The sequence below is a fragment of the Rhagoletis pomonella genome, unplaced genomic scaffold, assembly GCF_013731165.1.
Source record: "Rhagoletis pomonella isolate Grant_MI unplaced genomic scaffold, Rhpom_1.0 Rhpom_scaffold_00008, whole genome shotgun sequence".
NCBI classification, from domain to species: Eukaryota; Metazoa; Arthropoda; class Insecta; order Diptera; family Tephritidae; genus Rhagoletis; species Rhagoletis pomonella.
Window position 1 is genome coordinate 34,827,037 of NW_023458562.1, and position 23,388 is coordinate 34,850,424.

At 35.7% G+C, this 23,388-nt stretch overlaps 3 protein-coding genes across 5 annotated transcripts; 1 reads left to right on the top strand and 2 right to left on the bottom strand.

The window, feature by feature from the left end:
* Positions 1–2,702: 2,702 nt before the first annotated feature.
* LOC118744708 lies at positions 2,703–3,534 on the bottom strand. Its single transcript, XM_036477917.1, has one exon. The coding sequence runs from the start codon at positions 3,028–3,030 to the stop codon at positions 2,866–2,868; it is 165 nt and encodes a 54-aa protein (XP_036333810.1). The 5' UTR covers positions 3,031–3,534; the 3' UTR covers positions 2,703–2,865.
* A 4,462-nt stretch (positions 3,535–7,996) lies between these two features.
* On the bottom strand, positions 7,997–19,348 carry LOC118744710 (alpha-catulin). Of its 3 annotated transcripts, none has more exons than XM_036477918.1 (7): positions 19,180–19,347; positions 18,318–18,439; positions 15,848–16,028; positions 14,125–15,635; positions 11,521–11,835; positions 8,858–9,064; positions 7,997–8,467 (listed from the first exon to the last, which is right to left on the bottom strand). In XM_036477918.1, the coding sequence occupies exons 2-7, from the start codon at positions 18,342–18,344 to the stop codon at positions 8,339–8,341; spliced, it is 2,370 nt and encodes a 789-aa protein (XP_036333811.1). In that variant the 5' UTR covers positions 18,345–18,439; positions 19,180–19,347; the 3' UTR covers positions 7,997–8,338. The 3 variants fall into 3 exon arrangements, with proteins under 3 accessions (XP_036333811.1, XP_036333813.1, XP_036333812.1); XM_036477919.1 differs by having other exon boundaries at positions 8,374–8,685; positions 19,180–19,348; XM_036477920.1 differs by lacking the exon at positions 11,521–11,835 and having other exon boundaries at positions 19,180–19,348.
* Positions 19,349–19,636: 288 nt separating this feature from the next.
* On the top strand, positions 19,637–22,503 carry LOC118744711 (5-aminolevulinate synthase, erythroid-specific, mitochondrial). The gene is made up of 2 exons (XM_036477921.1): positions 19,637–21,005; positions 22,002–22,503. The coding sequence occupies exons 1-2, from the start codon at positions 19,733–19,735 to the stop codon at positions 22,391–22,393; spliced, it is 1,665 nt and encodes a 554-aa protein (XP_036333814.1). The 5' UTR covers positions 19,637–19,732; the 3' UTR covers positions 22,394–22,503.
* Positions 22,504–23,388: the final 885 nt, after the last annotated feature.

Here is a 23,388-nt window from a genome sequence, read left to right on the forward strand (position 1 = left end):
TTCAGTTTTATATGATTTTAAAATGTTGGCAAACTTCAAAAAAAAAATCATGGCCGACAAATTGAGAGAACGGTTCTACCTTGCTATATTTTTATCATGGTAGCAAGCTTTCTATACGTATAAATTTGTTTGTAGAACTTTTAAATAAATTTTTTTTTTGTAGAAGCCTTTGAACTTAACACAGTAGATTTTTGGAAATTTAAAAATTTATACAAACAATTTTGTACGTAGAAATAGAAAACTTGTTACTTCACATGCATGAGCGCCTGGTATTGGGAAATGAAAACATCGTTTTTTACAAATAAAAACTGATCATAAAGGGTGGCCTCGCGAAAATGGGCACAATGTATTTTAAAAAAGGACATTATATGTATGTGGATAAACCATGGACTGAATGATAAAAGCTGCTATCATTCGATGGTTGTTATGCTTGATTATTTCTCTGCAGATTTTCCAATCTTTAAAAGAAAAAAAATTATAGATACTAATTGTCTTGGAACATTTTGCACTCAGTTTTTAAACAACCAAAACTATAAATTTGTACAATATGTTCATGTGAATCAAGTTGCGTTTCATGCGTGGAGGAGTCCAATCACAACCATTCATTCGTAGGACATGGCTTAGCCCGCGTGGCCGCTGTGCATTGATACGCGACACTATGTCAATATCGTTTAAAGTTCATACACCTCATTATTCCATCATCTAAACTTACACATTTTTCTTAGTGTATAAAATTTGATTGGAACTGAATTAGAGAATGCACACATAGCAAAGTGTTCATTCATCTGGAAGCTAATTCAGTATTGAATTCTGTTTACTTCAGCATTCTCAGTTTTTCATTCAGGTGTTTGCCACCTTACTGTGTGAAATCAATTTTTTTTTTAATGATTGTAGATTGAAAAAAATATAAGCCACACCAAGGCGTATTTAACAAGGTGGTGTTGGCCGTATATAAGTAAAAAATTACACTAACAAATTATACGCTGATGTCCATACTGTCATTGGTATGAGTTACAACAAACACATCATTTTGACATAATGGCCTCCACGGCGAAAAACTCAGCTGTCGCCCCAACACCACCTTGTTTAATACACCTTGAGCCACACCATGATTCAATAATAAAAGGTTTGCTCAAGAAACTGTTTTCTCGCTCCCTCTTGACAAAATCGGCTCCCTTAGCAAGGCACAGTGTGTGGGTTCGCGTGTGTGTGCAAAGCTTTTGTAAGGGAGCTAAGGGAGTGTCAAACTCGAATGTCACTAATGAGCAAACCTTTAATTATTCAATCATGAAGCCACACTACCAGACCAAAGGAAAAAGAATGAAATCCTACTTGTAAATATTTCATGATTAAGATTTTAAATGGTTTCATAGTTTCACAGCTCATAAATTTGAAAATAGATTTTGAAAATTATTTGCTACATGGACATTAGGGTGATTCAGAATTATAATTTTCTCCTCGGAACCGTGCTTAAAAATTTCGTTTAGACGCCAAAATAAGTCTTAGAAAATATGAGCCTTTAATATTAATATTAAGATCAAGGCGAATTTATATAAGGTGGTATCGATTTAACAAATACAACCTTTACTTGTATTTTGTTTTTGCTTTGAGCGGGCCATTGTCAAGTTTTAGCTATTCTTCCCCGACGGAAAAAGGTTGTCAGAAAATACAAACACTCTCACGTTTTCACTCACTCACTAGCGAAATACAAAATTTTGACAATCACCCGCTACTCACAGCTGATGAAACAACATCACCTTGTATAAATCCGCCTTGATTAAGATAGTCCGCATCGAACTTTTCGATTTCCCCCCATAGGAATAGCACAGGACAAATTGTTTTTGTAACTGTATTTTTGTAGAGAATTGAATGCTTTACAAAAAGGTCTGAAGTCATTTTTCAATCAGTCAACTTGGTCAAAAGTTATTCGAGGTCAAAGTCAAATACACCATTCTGTCAAATTTGAACTCGAATAACTTTTGACCTAGTTTACTTATCGGAAAATGACTTCAGAACTTTTTTGTAGAGCGTTAAATTCTCTACAAAACCTTTACAGTACAACGTATCTTTCACTAAATATAAAAATCAGAAGTAAAAACAATTTTTCCTTTGTTATTCTTATGGCAAATCGAAAAGTGCGATGTGGACATTCTTAACATTAATATTAAGGGCTTATAATTTGGCGTCTAAAACAAATGTTTTGAGCATAGTTCCGAGGAAAAAAGAGGAAAGATATTTTTCTGAATCGCCATAACGGACATGCATAATATAGGAAAATTTTGAATAAAATATCAATAATACTCGTAACAAATTATTTGTCGGAATTGAATTGATAAGTTAATAAATTAACCTGTAAATTGAAAATTACGACTGAAAAGCGTTTTCCTTTCCTTTCCTGCAATTCGGTTTTCGGAAATGAAAAACCGCTTTTGAAGGACACTTTACATGTAAGGTGTGATTGCTAATGTAACTGCCCTCTTACTTAGGACAATATTGTCCGGTGTAAACTCTAGGTTACATTTCTAAAATTTTCAGCCTTTTCGAAATACATTGCATTGCCACGTCTGACACGCTCTTAAGTAAAAACTTTTGCACAGTGTATTTTTTGGTGTGAAAATTTTTTAAATATTAACTTGATTGAAAATTTTAAAACTCGCGTTTTAAAACTTCACGAAATTTTCAATCAATAGTTAAAATCTAAATTATTACGTTCAAAATAGTGGTGGCCATTTTTATTAATTTATTTAATTCAGTAACTTATGAACACTTAAGAGGAATACAATGATGCTATTATAAATATGATTTACGCCTTAAAATTAGTTCTATCAACAGTGATCTCTCGAAAAATGAAACTGCGCTCGATTTTTAAAGTAAGTAGCATTTTCTTCTCCACAAATAGCAGCAGCACGAACGATGGTATGTGCGACAGTAACATCTGTAGTATTTGTAATGACTGCAGCATGAATGTAGACTTGAATGACAGTAGCATGAGTCATGCAAACAATACAAATGACAAGCTGAATCACACATGGTTTAGTTTTGCTGTAATGTTAATAATTACATTTAGTATATTAAAAGTTGAAAAAGTAAAAAGTTATTATTTTGATTAACAAAAAATCATTTAAGATTCTTTTGTTCAATATAATATAATTTGCAAGCACTTACTTCCGCTAAACAATTTACTTAAAATAAATACGTTCCGACAAAGATTTCAAATGCGACTAAAGTCATTGGTTGTAGATTTCAAAATATTTGTAGGCCGATATAGATGAACAATTTATATATGGTTACCATGTGAACCATGTTAGATCGATATAATTTGATTCGAATAGTATTAAATGGTAAATATACATTTGAATAAACCTTGCATCTTTGCCCATGTACATACATACATACATAGTGGGTATATGCGTGTTTATGTAGGTAGGGTCATGCAAGGCGAGTGTTACAGTAAACTCGCTTCCAAGTGAAAGCGCAGGTACTGGGTATAAAAAAAATTATTTAAGGCGTCTATGCCTCCAATTCTTATTTTGCATGTTTATAAATATTTCCTTTCATATTCGTACAAATTACATATATGAATTTAAAATTTTTCTTATATTTACATACATATGTATGTAAATATATGTAAGTAGGATTTGCAGCGTTAAATTTTTTCATCGATTTCTCGTTACATTAAATATATATATGTATGTAAATATAAATATACTTAATTTAATTGAGCTTATATTTAATATTATTATAATTAAAAGTTACTATATATGTACATATGTATGTACATATCGTCTCCTGGGTAAAAGATTGTCGTACATATGTTACGCACGAACGTATGACGCTTACGACAATCAAAATTAAATTTTTTGCACCTTATGTTTGTTTATTTATTTTTAATATGTAGTTTTCATTTAAAATAAAATTCAAAATATAACAGAAACCACATAAATAAAAGTTCAAAAGCTTGCACAAATTTCCAAAAAATTAATCAAACTTCAAAAAATTGTCATGGCCTACAAAATTGCATACCCGAAAATTTTCTAAATATCACTAGCTTTGAGCGCAAGATTGCTAAATCCATTTTTTTCAATTTTACAAGAGAGGGAAAACCCTCTCATAGCCATTTTCTTCAGGTTTTTGCAAAGCTTTGAATACAACATTTTGCGTGTTTAAAGCAAAGCAAAACTCCATACGAATAAGAAGGAGTCGATCTTTATTAAAAGGTTTCGTATTATTTTGGTTTCTTCAGATTTTCAGCGCCTCTTTTGATATTTTATGAAACTTTTTTGAAGCTTGAATTATTTTTTTTTTGAAATTTTTGCAAGCTATGAAACTTGTATTTATGTGGTTTCTGTTATCGATTGAATTATAATTTAAATGAAAATTAAGTAAAAATAAATAAATAAACATAAGTTGCAATGCAATATCATTTTCTAAATATTCTGTAAGCCAAACTTAAAACTTAATAAAAATCAGGGCTAAGTTCTCATTTTCTTTTAAAAATTGCTCAAAGATAATTTATGCTGTACACAAAAAAGTTACGAATAGATAAATATATACATATGTATTTGTATGTACATGTACACCTTTAACCTGACCTAGTGTCAATAAATAAGCATTGTGGTTAATTTTTGTTGTTGCCATTGTTACTGTTATTATTAAGGTACTACAGTAACTTCATTATTTGTGCAATTTATGTACAACGAAAATCTTGGGTGATACTGATTATGTGCACATTAAGCTGCCTCACCAAAAAAATTGCGGATGCAGAAAAAAATTCTGACGCTGAATAAATAACCATATTTTATTCCTTGGGAAGACAAAGCGTGGCATCACCGCCATCCAAAAAATGCGATGGATGGGCAAGGCAAGGGAAGTGTAGTTCACACCGGCGGCCGAGCGTCAAGCCACAATCCGCATCAAAGCTTGGTTATTCAACATTTAGCTCATCTGCGACCACGCCACGATGGAAGAGAAGGACGAGAAACTCAAGGATCTCTTCTATGAGCGCTTGGAGCGCAAATAACGCTGATCGACTTCGCCGGGGCCCGAAACACAGTAGTATGCAGTACAAGGTTCCAGCATAAAGAGAGAGATGGAAGGCAGGCACGCTTCCAGTGTTTTAGACGTACATACATACATACGTACACTCCGAGGGCCAAACATCGACTCGGACCACTATCTTGTTGCAGCCAAGATATGCACCCGCCTCTGTGCAACAAAAAATGTACGTTCAAAAATCCAAGGAAATCTCAACTTCGAAGAGCTGCATATACAACAGACGGCCAATTTGTTCGCCACTCGACTCTCACTCCTTCTCTCTTCAACAAACCGACATATGCGAGCAGTGGAACCACATTTCCCGCTCATTAAGTACCGCCGCCAAAGAAGTAGTCGGATTTCAGCGAGCCCGAAAGAACAACTGGTACGATGAGGATTGTCAGGAGGCTGCTGAGAAAAAAGATGCCGTCTACAGGGCCACGCTGCGATTGGGCGCAACGTGCGCTATGTGGGACCGCTATAGGGATCTGAAGAGGGAAGCGAGACGTATTTGCCGCAATAATAAGAGAGAGGCCGAAATACGTGAGTGCGAAGAGCTTGAAATGCTGGCCGACAGGAAGAACGCCCGAAAATTCTACCAGAGGGTCATGCGAACTACGGAAGGGTTCAAGACCGGGGCGAACTCTTGTAAGAACAACAATGGCGACATAGTGACCGATTCCAGAATGTACTTAAAATTTGGAGGGAAAACTTGTACAGCCTACTGAATGGTAGCAGCGCTGAAAGTAGTGACGAAGACGAACCCGAGTCCCCAGTCGATGATGATGGAGTAGATGTCCCACCGCCTGATTATGACGAGGTACGAATAGCGATTACGCGGCTGAAAAACAACAAAGCTGCTGGAGCTGACGGCGAGGAGCTGATGAGGTGCATGCATCAGCTCGTATGTAGAATATGGTCAAATGAACGCATGCCCGACGACTGGAATTTAAGTGTGCTCTGCCCAATCCACAATAAAGGTGACCCCGCCATTCGTGCCAAGTACCGTGGGATCAGCCTTCTAAGCATAGGTTACAAGATCTTATCGAGCGTATTGTGTGAAAGACTGAAGCCCACCGTCAATGAACAGATTGGGCCTTATCAGTGTCGCTTTAGACCTGGAAAATCCACCGTAGACCAGGTATTCACAATACGTCAAATCGTGAAGAAGACTCGTGAGAATAGGATCGATACACACTTTCTATTTGTCGATTTTAAAGTCGCTTTTGACAGCACTAAAAGGAGTTGCCTATATTCCGCTATGTCTGAATTTGGCATCCAAGTTGGATAGGGAAGCAAAGCGAATGGGTCTGGTGGTAACGAGGACAAGACGAAGTATCTCCTGTCATCAAACAAACAGTCAGCTTATTCGCACCTTGGCACCCACGTCACTGTTGACAGTTACAATTTCGAGAAAGTAGAAGATTTCGTTTACTTGGGAACCAGTATTAACACCGATAATAATGTCAGCATTGAAATCCAACGCAGAATCACTCTTGCCAACAAGTGCTACTTTGGACTGAGTAGGCAATTCAGGAGTAAAGTGCTCTCTCGACGTACGAGAACCACGCTCTATAAGTCACTCATCATGCCCGTTCTGGTATATGGCGCAGAAGCATGGACAATGACAACATCCGATGTGGCGGCTCTTGGAGTGTTTGAGAGAAAGATTTTGCGGAAGATTTACAGGCCTTTACGCGTTGGCGACGGCGAGTACGCAGACGATGGAACGATGAGCTGTATGAGCTTTACAACGATATGGACATGTCGTTCGAATGCACACCGACGCTTCAGCTCTGAAAGTATTCAACTCGGAACCCGCTGGTGGTAGCAGAGGAAGAGGGAGGCCCCCACTGCGATGGAAAGATCAGGTGGAGAAGGACTTGGCTCCACTAGGCGTTTCCAATTGGGGTCAGTAGGAACAGAGGAGAAACGACTGGCGTGCTTTGCTGAACTCGGCCAAAATCGCTTAGGCGGTTACAGCGCCAAAAAAGAAGAAGAAGTATATAAACTTAACGAAACAAAATGATGATAAAAGATTAGGCTTTGTATCCGGATTTGCGATCTTTTTGCTGCTCCAAGATGAACTTGTGAACAGGGGATGGCCGCTGTGGTATAGTGGTAAGCAGTGCGCGCTTCTACTCCGTCGGGCCTGGGTTCAAGCTCTAGTCAAAGCAGCATCGCAAAAAATATAGAAAAGAGGTTTTTTCTTAACAGCGGTCGCCCCTCGGCAGGTAATGGCAAAAATCCGAGTGTATTTCTGCCATGAAAACCTACACAAAAATACTATCGCCGTCAATTTAACAGCCTCTTCCATTTTTCCTTTGCTGTGCGTTATTAGAGTTCAATTTGAGAAATGTTAAAAACCAACGGTTGCATGCGTTTGAAATACACAGGTTTACAAAAAAAAAGTTTATGCATGTTAAACCAAACCTATATACCCCTATGTTATTCGACATGCTGAATGTGAATCCGAGGTCCGCTGGCCTCTAGATTCATGGAACTCGAATCCGAGGTCCGCAAACCTCCATAATGTAAGCTGAGGGTCAAATAGGACAAAATTAAAAATAAAAAAATGTTTTTGTCCGAATATGGGGTCCCTTAATTCCTCAAGGTCATGCCAAGGTCTTCCCAAGGTCAAATTCAGAAGATTTTTATTGAACTTTCAGGTTTATTCAATAAATTTTTTTCCTACTTGATCTTCAAATGACCACGAACCTGACTTGATGGAGGCTAACGGACCTCGGATTCGCATTCAGCATGTCGAATAACATAGGGGTATATAGGTTTGGTTTAACATGCACTTTTTTTTTTGTAAACTTGTGTTATTGTTTAATAATGGAAAAAATATAGAACATTAAGCAAAATTTGCTTGGCAGGAAGCTAAATAAAAATATGCTTATTCTATTTGATGATACTATAACTTGTTCGAGAACTTCAGGGCGAAAATACAACGCGAGCATAATAGATTCAGTAAACTTATTTTCTCTTTATTTTCTTATTTTCTCAGTTTCACACAATCGATTTAGCGTATTTATTAATTTATATTTAGAAACAAAAAGATTTGATTTGTAAGTTTAAGCAAAAGTTACATGCATAAAAAGGGGGAAAACAACATCTATCAACCTCAAAATAGTACATTACATAGTATCGTCAATTTACAATTTTAAATTGATTTTTGTTTTTATATGTTTGTATTTCCTTACTAAGTTAGGAAATAAATTTTATATCTCACTCAAAATAATAAAAAGGATACTCGTGTTCTGCGCGCATCACCTTTGGCTCTTCGAGCCATCCCGTAATGTCACATGCTCCCTTCCGAGCTGCTTGTTGTGCCTTTGGAATCTCCCATACCACCAGAGTTGTTATCGTCTCCACCTAAAGCACCCGAAGACGACAAGCCACCAGAGAGACCGCTTAGGTCCAATTTGTACTATAAAAGAAAGTTAATGTGCCTTGTTTTAATTACAGTTAAAAGCGATTTCGTATTCAACTACATAGTATGTATGTATGGCTGTGATTTGAAAAAAGTTCTTGAGAGCCAAAAAGAAAAAAATATTGTACTCTCTTAAAAATGTCCAGTTCCAAAAAACAAATATACGAAGAAATTAATCCTTCTTTATTGAACCAGTTTCGTCATTTGTGGTAAAACTTAAAATACGGTAAAGAAAATTACATATTAAAACAATAGGGGAAAGAAAATATTTTCGAAATATAACTATGCTAGTAAATTTTATATAAATATACTACTTTAAGATAAGTATTTGTATAAATAATAAATGTAAAGTAATTGTTAATTTCTTAGTTCAAAACGAACATTTACCTTAGTCGCACATTCAAAACATTTTGTTACAACCTTGTTAATTACACTCATAAGATTTTTAGTTTCTCGTATAACGTGATCCACTTTTACAAAGGTTGCATCCTTTCCAACAGTGTGATCCTTAACAGTGAATTGAAGAGTTTGAACAAAAGTTGGAACTCTATCTAGAATATTCAATAGATCCTTTTTATTTTGGCTTGCCGGAACCTGTGGGAATAAGAGAAAAGGAGTTTTTAAAGTTCTTATATTGCATAAAACGTATTAGTAGTAAATAATTCGCTCATTTGATAACGCAATAATTTGTAATAATTACCAAAATTTATCGGGCTATGGCATTTTCTTTTTCAAAAAACTAAAAAAAAACTTGCAAAGTAGTTTAAATTGAAAGCTAAGCCCCGCCTATGTCGGGTTTCCCATAAATAGTTTTCTTCAAGCTCAACTAACGGTAGGCCCAGGAAACGAGCTGTTTTGACGGGGTTGGACCAGAGAGGTTGAGCTGTCATGTGAAGTGAAGCCGGCTGAAGGTGGCTGGTGTCATAGGTGGAGTCTCCACATGCCGGACACTCATTGCTGTTTAGGTGGCTACAATATCCAGGCCGTAACTAGGCGAAGCTCTGTGTATGCAATGGGTGGAGATTGGACTCTAATTACGGTATCGTGGTAGATGGTGATCGACTGTATGAATGTCGTTGATCACTCGTCTGTACGTCGTCGGGTTCAAAGGTTGTTCGAAGTAGGTCTGCACCACGTCCATATATTCGAAAAGATGCCTTCTGACGCGTCTGGGTGGAGTCTCTTCGTCAAGAAAACGCCCGTTTGGGTGCTCACGTCTATGCCACCCCACCAAAAACTTTGCATTTTTTTGTGCCCCCATTCAGCAAGCATTTGCGCCTCGCTATGGAGATAGTGCTTAGGCGACATCAAAAGGCATCCACTGCGTCCAACTAGTCCCTGGTGACCAAATAGGTGCAGCGTAATTCAGAGACCGCTGATAAGTTGCTTTGTATGTTGCCTTGTTGAGTGCAGGAGAGCGGGGAATCAAATGTGCCCTCTAAAATTTTTGTATTGTTAATTGGTGTGCCATCGACATGCATGCCTAGTTGAATCTCGACCTCCTTCGTACAAGTGGCGAAGGGGGTCGCCGTTGATTTTGTCGGGGAAAGTGTTGGGCTCCGTGCAGTGAGGAAGCGATAAAGTCCGGAGAGCTAGGTGTGCACTTTGCGGAAGCCATGCTGTTGCTTCGCTGAGGTCAGGTGGGTACGTAAAGTAGGGGGCAAGCAAGGATTCTAGTGTATTCGCGACGGGGCAGACTCCCCTGCGGGCTTCTGATCAGTCGGCGCTTGCCGAACAAAATAACTCACGCATTTCTTCGGGTCCGTCAGGGCATGGCCGTCGAATGAGATTTCCAATTTGGTCGTCACGTCTCTTTGGATCGGTTGAGCTGAGCTTACTCACACCAGAGGCGAAATTGCAGGTCTTCAAATGCTCCTCCCAATTTTTCACCTTATGTCTCCGAATTAAGAGTCTCCAAATTAAGAAAACCCCGAATCATTCTGGTACGTAGGTTCAGTTGCCGTGGTAATGACGATTACGTCGAATGTAAATTGAACGTAACGCCATTTGTGACAGTTATATGATGCGATATATGATGCGATCTGACGTATGCGATTAACGTCAGATAGCATCATATATTGAAAACTCGTTAACATTTTTTTAAATTTAATTTAAGTTTTTTATATAAAAATATAGTCCATTCTTTAACAAAGACCGTATATTTTGTGCAATATTTAATTCAACAGATTTTCGTAAAATATTCGAGGGTTTTAATCAAATTTCTTAGAAAGGTTTTTAGTATGCAGTTTTTTAGTCTTTAAGCTCTTTAGCAATTTAATTAAAAAGCTCGACATTTTTACGAAAGTTACTTGAATTTTTCTAAATTACGCACGAAGTTTGAAACTTGGACTTACGCTACTTTTGTTAAAGAATGAACTAAATTTTTATAAACAAATAACTACAATTAAATAGCAAAAACAAAATAAATTGTGAAAACTTGTACATATTAATTGTGTTTTTTTACAAATTATCCAGTAACTTGCCAGCAACTCTCCAGTAACTTAATTTCTAAGAATTCGCTCTCATAGAAAAAATTTACAAAAAAGTACGTGAACGCTTTTCCAGTAATAATTTGCAAGTTTCATGAACAGCTGATTAATTGGTTGTTTTTTCGCAGCATATTCCTAATAAAACAATATATTTTATATTTAAATATGTTTATTTTGTGAATTTCCACAATAAAAAGCCACAAACAGTTTCCTTATTAGTTTAAATTTCATCCAGCAACAAGTGATCAGCTGTTTTTCGTACTGGCAAATTCTTACAAGTAAAAGTTTATCCAGGAAAATCCAGTAAAAACTTGCAACTTCAGCTGTCATTTTTCGCTCTCTCAATTTCCCCTACTTTGCAAGTTTTTGCGTACGAAAACGCCAAAACATGAAAATTCGTAAAAACTTTTACTGGATTTTACTGGAAATGAGTAAAAAAACGCAACTAGTGTCATATTGCGGCTATAATTTTCTCGACCACTGTATGTCTTTCTGAGGGATATAAGACTCGACCAATGTAAATATTTGCAAAAGTTAGTACAATACATTCATACAGCTTACCTGATATGAAAATTGTCGCAAAACTTTATACAAACGATTTGCTTCTTCAGCAAAATATTCGGCTTGTGTAAAAAGATCCTGGGTAGTTCTTAAAGTGCCATTGCCTTTCGTAAACTGATACATTGCGAATGCCATTGCTGACATATTTTTAGCACGTTTTATTATGTCATTATTATCGTTTACTTCATCATTCCATTTCTCATTGAATGGGGCAATTTCCGAAGGTATTTCTTTTGTCTCCGTAGTTGAAGGCGCCACCTTACCTGGCTCCTCCTGACCAACGGACAATGGTCGGGCTGCAGTGGGTTTATATTTCTGTGGTTAAATTGGAATGAAAAGAGCAGAGGTAGAAAAAATAAATAAGAATTTCTATGGGTATTCATGAATATTAGTAATAACTCGAATACGAAACCGAATGAGCTTAAATTGGGCAAAAGCTTTCATAGTTTAGTTGAAAAGCCAGTTGACCAACTTAAAAGTCCTATGCACGCATTTATTGCTAGAAGTTGGGTGAAATAAGCCGTGTGGTGGCAAGTTGTAAAATGAAAATAAGATTGGCCTAGATCCTGGGTGTCGGCTCATTTTAGCTGGTATACATCCAGTTAAAATCAAAAATTCGTATTATCAACACCTTTCTGGTTTATATTCTCGCAAAATAAAACTATAGAAATACCCAAAAGATTTCACGATACAATCAAAATTGTCTGCGAATTCGTCAAAATTTGGACAATACTGTCAGCTTCAGCTTGAGATACTTGAAGAAAAACAAAAAATTTTCTCGCAAAGAAAGGTGGCACGGCTAAAATTGAAGAAGTACATTTGCCGACAAAAAGCCTGCAACCACATTGCAACAAAACTGGTATCGCACAGAGAAGAGAGTACGTTAATATGTATCGGTTCAACCGAGATCGCTGCGAATTCGCCCATACGCAGATATAGGCGAGTACCTAATCGCCTACTAATCGCAGCTTTAAGGCAACGAAAAGCAGACATTCTAATGGTTAACGAATTCAGAACAACAAAACTTTGTGCAAAGTTTTTTAGCATCAACCTGACATCGAAATCGCCTTACAGATACCAATTTTGCCCAAATTGCCGTACCTGTTGGAATCGAGATGTCAATGCTGGTAAAAACATATACCTGGGAGAATGTAAATTCAATCAACACGAAAAACACACGAATTTTTGCAAACAAGATGTCACTATTTCTCAGATCACGCAAGAACAAGAGAACGAGAAAAGTCGATTTGTATAGCTTGTTCTAAGCCATTTTTTTCGCTAGAAAACGAATGGAAAGTAAACAAAGCAAAGAAAGAAAATTATTGTCAGCAACTATAAACACCCAATCTAGGCAAAATTACGCATGAAATGTTTTAGAACATGTTTTCGTATTGCATTAAATTTTGTATTAAATGTCGATTATCATAAAAGGCAAAGTTTGTGTACTATTTTTTAATAGCAAATTTAATTTTCCTATTAAATAAGTTTTTTTTCCGCGATTGTTTCTTTGGCGTTCTGAGATTTTAGGGGTTTATTGGGATTTTTTGTATTTCTTTCCTTGATGTTTTCAAAACTTTAAGGAATCCTTCCTGTTTTATTTTTGGGGCCTTCGGTTTGTTTTGGGAATTTTTCGTTACCGTTAAGATTTTTTAGTCTTTTCGGCATTCTTCATGTTTTACATTTTGGGATCTTTCGTTTTTTTGGGATTTTTTCGTTACCGTTCCAATTTCTTACAGGCTTTTAATATGAGACTTTCGGGATTCTTAATGTTTTTCTTTTTTGGCGTCTTTCGGTGTTTCGGTGTTTTGGGGTTTTGGGGTTTTCGGGATTTTTCAGTTTTTCTCGTTCCTTTAAGGATTTTTCGAAAATTTTGCATTTCTGAAAGCCTAGGTACCTTAATTCACAAAGGTCCTAACCAACAAATTTTTTATTTTTCGTGAGAAGCAAAAAAAAAACATTATAAAGAGAGTATCAAAAAAAGTAGGACTTTGTAGGCATGTAACTCCGTTTTTATTGAAGGTGTATTTTAATACATCCTATCAAAATCTGTGAATTTGTAGTGTGATTTTAGGCTTCTGTATTTACATTCGGCTTCTTCTGTATCCACTGTAATAATGCCGGATTAAAATTCAGCGCACTAAAGGCCTTCGATAAACTAAAGACGATCAGGGTTTAGAATTTTGTCAAAATTGTGTAGGCCTGAGTTAATTTCTGGTAAAAGGATTTCAGCTTGCCTGCGCTTCTGCCCTATCCCTATTTTACAAACGTCCATTTATTTGATTTATCGGCGAACCAGTTGGTCAATTGCTAGAAGTGGGTTGTAAATAAGCCGTGTGGTGGCAAGTTGGTCAACCTTCGACAAGTTGTACGTTATTTCAAGTAATAAATCAGAGTGTGTTAGTGGAAAAGTGTGAGTGCCGTACATGCTGGAATCGCGACATCAATGCTGGGAAAAACGTTCTCTACCTGGGAGAATATATCATTAACCAAGAACAAAAACACGAGAATTTTCACAAATAAGATGCCATTATTTCATTTATGGCGAAAAATATGTACATCTGACTGGCAACAGTTTAAGTCATACTTATTATACTTATTACTTACATACTTATTGTCGCATTGTTCGCCTGTGGTGTCCAAAATTTGTTGTGCTACATTTGTTATTTCCGATATCAACCATTTCCACATTTCTGCGAAGGCATCCATATTTTCATTCGCAGGAACACTTGAAGGATATCTCGACAATATCTTAGCTGCTAGTATAACTTGTGGACCATATATCCGTAAATTAATGGCTAAGCATTTCGATTGTACTTGTAAGCTCTCTGTAAAAGCGATGTGTTGTAATAATTTGCATACATCGATAATATGATCACAACAGTCATGAAATTTATTTGACCACTCCTGAAAGGATGTCGGATCCTCGTTCATAGCTAATAAATGAAAATTATTTACTAATTCCACTGAGGTTTTCAGCGAATGATATAGATCAGATGTCTGATCGGCAACGGAGAGTATTAGCTGTTGTGTTAGATTTTTTGATGTACTTATAACTCTATCGATTTCTTCGTCCATTATATGTCTTGTATTGCGTTCGGTCTTATATAAAATATTTAAACATTTTTTAAGCTCTAGTTTACATCGATCACCAAGGAATAAAATATGTTCTCTATTTTCATGACTTGTATAAGCAGAATCAGTAAAGTCATGTGTTTTCTCTAATAATTTTTCAAAAGCATATATCAGTTCTTCGATTAATTCAATATTGAATGGTGTCATCAAGTCTCGATCCGAAAATGGTGAAATTTTTGTACCACATTGCTTATAATTATTTCCTATTAGAAGATTTTCATCTTCACTACCAAACGAGTTTCGACGTTTACTATATTCATTGTTCCATTTCTTTTCGCTTAACGTAGTTGAGGTGGCGATTTTTGAATAATTATTATTTCCTATATACATAGTAGATTTGACATCGTCCAATGGTTTCGAACGAAATTTCTCCAACAAAAATGTTAAATAGTTCGATGATGATTGCACAGTTTCGCCGCTAATATTTTTAGGGCCGCCGCCATGCTCGTTATATGGTAAGAATGCCGATTCGAATATGCAATCTTTCACAACAAAATGTATTAAATCCATAGCGCGTCTAATTTGACAAAATACTGTATCTCGATTTTCTTTAGCGATCATACAATCATAATGTAGAAGCGTCGCTTTGGACGATGATAATAATATAGAGATAGAGTGTTCCAATATTTGCTTGGCTGAGAACATTTGCGCTCGGCGCCGTTCTTCTTTGATATTATTCTGTTGATTTCGTATTAGATATGCAAGCTCTATCATTTCAATGCCGAAAAGTGAGTAAGCTCGAACAAATTCGGTAAAATTCACAACGGATTCAAGTTTTCGTAAACTTTTAACAATTTTCCTCTTAGCAGTGAGGAGCTGTTTAACAACAACAATATCAACTAAAAGCAAAATTCTAGTTACAGCAGATATGAGAGCTTTAGCTGCTATTATTATTGCATTTTCATCGTATGCAGGTATATCTAAAGTTGAGTAATTCATGTTATCCATGGCAGAAATATCACATAAGCGTTCTATTGATTTTCCTGTAAGTAAAAAAAAATTATTAAATTGATTGAAACAAAGTATATATGTAGATGTATGGTAAATGTTGGTTGAAAATGCTTAAGGCACGGGGTATAAGAAAACCAGGTTTACAACCACAATTTTTAAAAATAAGTAAGATGTCAATATTTCTTCTATAACGGCAGCTGTGTACATCTGACTATGAAATTATGTGAAATGATTAGTTAGTTACCTGCATCTCTTGCATTTCTGCAACACTCCAAAATATCTGATTTGATATCGAGATTGTCCTCGGCAATTATTTCTCCTATTGTCACGAACCTCTCAATTGCTAAATTAACAGCATGACCAACATGACTGATAACCTTTACGCTACGGTCAGGTGCGCCGATTTGATGTTTCTCTGTAGCAACCTGAAATTGAGGATATATTAATTTTTGACTATTTTAAACAAGTGCATATATATGTATGTGTGCAAGTATAGACACCCTGTCGGGAATTTCGTAGTGGACTACGAAAATAGCCAACTTTTGGTCGACTTATTACGGCTAACTTTTAATTTGTTTCAAAGTCAAGCAGAGCTGAATCGAGGGAATATGTGTGTATGAATTTATGTAAAATTATTTCACAATTTTCACTTTCGGCAAAAAAAAACTTCCCAATAAACATTCGGCTTGGTTAACAATTCGAAAACGATTGGAAAACCAATCTTTTTTCGAGTCTCACCTTCGATAACGAATGTGAAATAGCTTAGTATTCACTTCGAGAACTAGGACATTCTTCAGCAAAACGGAACCCTCGTTATCCAATGTATTTTTGTTTCGTTATGAATTCGAAATCCAGCCCACTATCGAATTGGAATTTTAATATGAGAGAGTTATTTTCTTATATTTCCCTTCGAGAATGAGCTAGATTTCATTTTCTCTCTTGTTACTATGGTTTCCATTTTTTTTTGAACCCATCTCGAGTGTATTTCCAATATACTATGAACGTTGGAAAACTAAGGTTGTTTATGGGTTGGTTCTCAGTTCAATATTCATATTGGATATCGAAGGTCATTTTCGAACGTTCGCCAAAATGTTTATTGGGTTGTGTTAAAATTTTAACAATGTCGTACATTTAGTTGCGTTCGATAACAAAATTAGCCAACACCAGCCAACAATCAAAATCAAGAGAGTAAGCGAAAATTCTCTCCCAAAGAGATGAAAAAGCAAAAAAGTAAACGAACAGGAAATTAGCCATTACTTGCAAAAACCGGAAGAAGAAGATACACCAGCTGACTTTGTTTATGTTTTATTTGTAAACAAACTGAAATTCATGTTGCCTCCATAGAAGAAAGAAGGAAAGTGAACGTTCAATGCTCGCCAGGAACATTTCTAGAAGTAAAAACTAGTTGGCGGTATCATAAAGTCACATAGCAGGCAGCCAAAAAGCATATAAATACCAAAACTCTGAAAATGCAATTTTGTTTGTTTACAAAAGTTGCAACCATATGTTTTGTGATCATATGTTTTCGTGTTGGATAATTTTTGCTGACTAAAATTTTTAGTCTGTTCCTTTGAACTTCGGACTAAAACCTGTGGAACTGTCAAACTACAATTTTACGCTCTCAAATGAGAGTAAAAGGAGAACAGATGCAGAGTGCATAGGAACGCAAAAAGCACTATTTCCTGTAAAAACGTCAGACGGTTTGTTTACATGTCATTGGTACTACACCGATTTGGCTGAAATATCACTAAATAATTATTAAAATTTATACATATTCAAATATTTCGTTGTTTACTTCCATTTTTCAACAAATATAAGCTTCTTTGCTTTCACTGCTTTCTGTTTTTGTTTGCACATGTAAATCAGCTGATCGTTTGACACTTTTCATGAACTTACAGGAAAAAAATCTCCGGACTAAATCCTGTAACTTCTGACTAGGAACAGTTGCTCATTTACTCTCTCAAATGTGTTCCCACTTACAGGTTTTGTGTCAATAGGAACGACTTCCTGTAAGTTCTGACTAAATCCTGTAAACCGGACTGCTATTGGAACAGACTATTTGCCAGTACAAAATGAACGCTTCCTTGGCATCAAAATGAACGCTTGCTCTCTCAATTTTTGTGTATTGGATAATTTTTTGTCGTTATCGAACGCCATCCAGGAAAAATTTGTAAAAACTATTACAAATTTTTGACTTGTCGAACGCACCTATTTATTGTCATTGTCTTCTTTTTTGAAAACGAGAAAACATGGATTTAGGTTATTTTATTTACAATATAGCCGAAAATGTACGTATGTATGTATGCTTATATATACATATGTTTCCTACGTATGTATGACGTATGTTAATAGCACATCTTTAGCGGTCTTGATACATGCTAACTAAATAGTTATCATGCCGCTAATAGTTAACCTAAAATAAGTATAAAAGCCGAGAGTACCAGAAACGTTCTATTAATTGGCACACTACAAGTGAACTTATTAATAACCGGTTTGTAGTTAGCTAAAAACAAACTGACTTTTTTTGCGACATTTATAGTTAGTTGAGTTCCCTACAGGGCATTTATTTTATTAAAATACACATATACATTTTGAATGATGTTTCGATACCAAATTTCGATCTACTAAATATTGTTCAAACATTTATTTTAATTTTTTGCTTTTAGGCAGTAGTTATAGTTTAGTATGTACAAAAGCGCTAAAATCACACTTACCCTTCTCTCACACTCATACGACGACATTTTTATTAATATAGAAGAATAGCATTCAGTTTAAATTCTTAGAGTTAGCTTAGTAATTTATATAGGCGCAGTTTGGAAAGTTCGAAAAAAGTTTGCTGGAATAGTTGAAGAAAAGTTTAATTTGCTTGCATATTATGTACATATTTACATATACACGAATACAAATTACGATAAAAGTGCATAGTACATATGTACGTTTAACAAAATTTTAACTAAAACTTTATTTTAATTTTTTTTAATGTTAAAAAAAAATGTAAGTACATATTTGTAATAAACGAACAGTCAGCTTTAGAGATTAAAAGCAAAATACTTTCCCTGGTCAATCCAATCTTTCTCGCAGCTTATAAATTTGATATCTATAAAAAGCATTAAATTTAGCCTGGCTAAGTATACATATATTTATATGTATGTACGTAAATATATGAAGTAGCGCCTAGCTGCTTCTTAAGAAACGTCCACTTCTTATACAGCCATACATACATACATAAATATGTTCATAAATACATATTTAGATAATGTCTATGTAAGTATCACCTACATACATACATCCAAAACCTATGCATTTATACACTACGTATGTATGTATGTATTCCAGCTCGTATTAGACGCGCATTATAAATTATTAAAATTTTATAGTAGGAAAACTTAGATTGAATATACTAGCGCGCAGTTTAATATGGCTGGCAATGGTTTCTAAGTTACATATTTGAAACTCTTTTTTATCAGTTTTAACGAATAATTTTTCCTTGTTTATGTACATTACTGCAAATATGTACATACAAAAAAGTTTTCTTTCTTCACAATGTGTAGGCTGATCGCAAACAATCGCTCTTACCTGCGCCTGTAGCACTTTACCGTTATTTAATTTCCTAATGCATCACGTCAGGATTGGATCCAAATATTTTTTAACAATAGTTAGTAGATATTTATATTGAATGAGTTGAAAAATCAACTAAATATTCTATACCAGCGACCTTGCCACATTTCCAATCAGATATGGAGGTATCGCTGCCATATTTGTATATTTCCGTATGTTTACCTTATGAGGTGGTTGCATATTTATAGGCGCATAGTCAAGAAATGCATGGTAAATTTGAATAATTTAAAAAAAATTGAACAGCCTCGTATCTTAAAAATCAAAAAAACTCATTAAATTCATTAGTTGATTCATATGAAAAACTCACTTGTTTATTAATTAAAAAATCCAATTGGATTTTACTGCACCGTTCTGGCCACACCAACAGCTGAGCAATCCAATTTGTTAATCAACTTTATTTATCGATAACATCTTAACTATATGACTTGCAAGTACAAGCAGAGTTTTCGTTCATAAGTTTTTAAGTGTTTGCATAATCCGGACGTGCCCAGTGAGTGAAGAAAGTTGCATCATGTCGTGCCCATTTTTAAGTCGCTTTAGTGCAAATTATGTTCGCAATTATTCGGAGTTTTTGGTGCAAACATATGGCGTTTATTGTCCTGTTTTAAGCAAGCAATTTCATACCAATGGTAGCGATGGCAATAAGGTACCATCGTCGGCAGTAGCAGCAGCTGTAACAGTGCCAAGGACGAACATCACTACCACTCCTCAACGCTCTTACTCTTCTGCTCTACAAACGAACGAATCTTTGGCAAAGCCAACAGCAAATTGCGTAAAGGAATTCGGTAATCGAAATGCTGCTGCTGAAGTGACCGAAAAGTTTGCCTATGAACATTTTTTCCGTGATCAAATAATGAAGAAAAAGCAAGATTATTCTTATCGTATTTTCCGAAAAGTTAACCGTTTGGCTGGTCCTGGACTTTTCCCTCATGCCTTAGAATATTCCAAAGATGAGAGGCCTATTACGGTGTGGTGCTCCAATGATTACCTTGGTGTGTCAGCACATCCAAAGGTAAAAGATGCATCCATCAAAGCTATTGAGTGTCATGGAACTGGTGCTGGTGGCACACGTAACATATCAGGCAACTCTCTTCACCACGAAATGCTCGAAAAACGATTGGCACAGCTTCATCAGAAAAGCGGGGCACTTATATTTACATCGTGTTTCGTTGCAAATGATTCCACGCTATTTACATTAGCAAAACTTTTACCTGGATGCCATATATTCTCGGATGCAGGCAATCATGCATCGATGATACAGGGCATACGGAATAGCGGAGTGCCAAAGCATATATTCCGCCACAACGATGTAAACCACTTGAGAACACTGCTGCAACAGGTGGATAGAAATGTACCGAAAATAGTTGCTTTCGAAACCGTACACTCGATGACGGGCGCTATTTGTCCATTAGAAGAATTATGTGATGTTGCGCATGAGTATGGCGCTTTAACTTTTATCGATGAGGTGCATGCAGTTGGTTTGTATGGACATAATGGTGCTGGTATCGGTGAACGGGATGGATTGCTTCCAAAAATGGATATAATATCGGGAACATTGGGCAAGGCTTTCGGAAACATCGGCGGTTATATAGCGAGTAGTTCAAATTTGATAGATATGATACGCTCATATGCGGCAGGATTTATATTCACAACTTCTCTGCCACCATCTGTAGTATGCGGTGCATATGCTGCCATCGAACTTTTGGCCTCAGACGAAGGACGCAAATTGCGTAGCAATCACCAGACCAATGTTAAATATTTGAGGAGCTTACTAAAACGCGAAGGTATGAAACTGTTATTAATATGCTGTTTTTTTTATTAATAAGGCATATATTTGATATGTATGTGTATATGCATTTGTAATCATTTTAACATTAATTTGCGGTCTCTGCACTTTTATATGCAGTTAAAATTACTACCAGTTAGGAAATAACCAGCGTGCGTGTCAGGTGGTTTTTGAAACATATGTATGTATGTACACATTCTGATTAACACCAATCGGTTGAATTTCTAAGATTCCGTAAAAAGTCGTTTATATATATAGTCATTGCTACTTACTTACATCTTGAAGATTTTTTATCTATTTAGTTTTAGCAAACATACATATGTATGTATTCATTTATTTGTAGTAAATTTCAGGTATATAAGTATGATGTACGTGACGATTTTTATGGCCGCATTAGTTTGTCAAAAGCTTGTAAATAAAATCTACGTGCGTACCCCGTAGCGAATGTCATGAATTACTCACCTAAGTGTCTTGTACGGCCATATCAAGTCTTCAATGACTTTGGGCTCCGTTTATATGGAAGTCGTTCATGACTTTTTCATACAAATGGTAATTTAGTCGTTGATGGTATTGCATGACTTTGTCATGCAGTGATCATTGATGATATTCAAGCGACAATGTCCTGCAATGAACTTTTTATAAGTGACCGCTGAAAGACATTGTCTGTTATAAGTCTTTGATAGGAGTACACCTGCATGACATTGTCACCAGTGGCATTGCCAGCTATATGTCGCTTATCCAAATCCTCATTAGTGACGATGTCACCAGTGAGCATTTTCGCTACTGGGTATGTATAAGAATACATACACTAGGTTTTTTTTCGGCACGCGATTTCGTAAATAATCAGAAAAAGTGTCGAATTTAATTATTTTTATTTAGCTTTTGTTTACGTTTTCCACACGCAAAATAATTAAGATAAGATAGCATTTTTAATGTACAGTATTTTTACAGTAGATAATTTAATCAACATACTTTTTTTGAAATTTTTTTTCAGGTTTTCCAGTTGAAGAAACAAGAAGTCACATTATACCAATTCGCATTGGAGATCCCTTAAAAACTACTCAGATATCGGACATCCTTCTCCATGAATACGGCCATTATATGCAGGCCATTAATTATCCGACTGTTGCTCGTGGTGAAGAAAAATTGCGTTTAGCACCGACTCCATTCCATACGGTCGAAATGATGCAGCAACTGGTGTCTGATATGAAGCGTGCATGGAAATCTTTAAAATTACCCATGGCTGTACCCGCTTGTCCTGAGGGATGTATGTTCTGCAACAATGGGCTAGGGAACGTCTCGAATATGCTCATTCCGCCATCTATAAGTGGTGATTTGAAATGTGAAATTCCAAATTGTCCCAGAGTGGTTGCTGCAATGGCTTAATGCATTTTATTTATAAATATCACTGAAATTTTGAATGGGTATACCATACATACTAAAGGGCATTTGGTGTCGGAATTGCTAATAAATGATTTCTTCAAGCACAAAATAAATTTGCTGACTTTTATTTTGCAAATATCTGTACGTACATACATACATACATATGTATACGTATCGTATATACATACATTGTGTATGGATGTATCTATGTATATGCGAATATCCGATAGATAAGTGTTTTATCGCCTATCGTCAGGCTTGAATGCATCGTATTGTTAATTTGGTTTTTGGCTTGTAGTAAAAAACAGCTTACAGAGAAAACCATGTCATGTGGGCTAAAGCTTTCGCATTAAACAAAAAACAGGTATTTTTCTTTGTTTTCGTATCAATTTTTTGTGGAGGTGTATTTGAACATAAACTCTTAAAGAACCGGTTTGGAAGTAAGATGTCATTTGAGGTCTTTGTAAATGACGACGGCATATTGAGTTGAAAGCGAAGTAGGGAATATATATTTATGCAGATATTTTAATGACCGCTCCCGGCGTTGCTGGAAATATTTACATATGCAAATGTGCGCTGCGTATTGTTTTCTGTTGTTTTCAATTCCGGTGAAATAGTTTATAAATTACATTTCCCTTTAAGCACCTTATCTGTAATAATCGCACTTATTCGCGCTTATCAGTTTCACACGTGGGTTAAAGACTGAATCATGATCTAACTGAAGAATAATAAAAAACTATTTGCTTTATATAGTATCAAAACCGGTTATATGTAATAGGTACAATATTTTTACTTGGGAAAATTGTTATTTTGTATTTGGCTAGCCAAATAATCTTATGACCTACTACAGTTTTGGCTGATAACCTTCAAATTGCAAAAGTGCACATGAATCAGCCAAAATTTCGATTATCTTAAAACGAATGTGAATTGCGAGTAAAACAAGTACACTTACATACATATATTGACTGGTAGTTACTCATAATTTATCTGATTAGCAC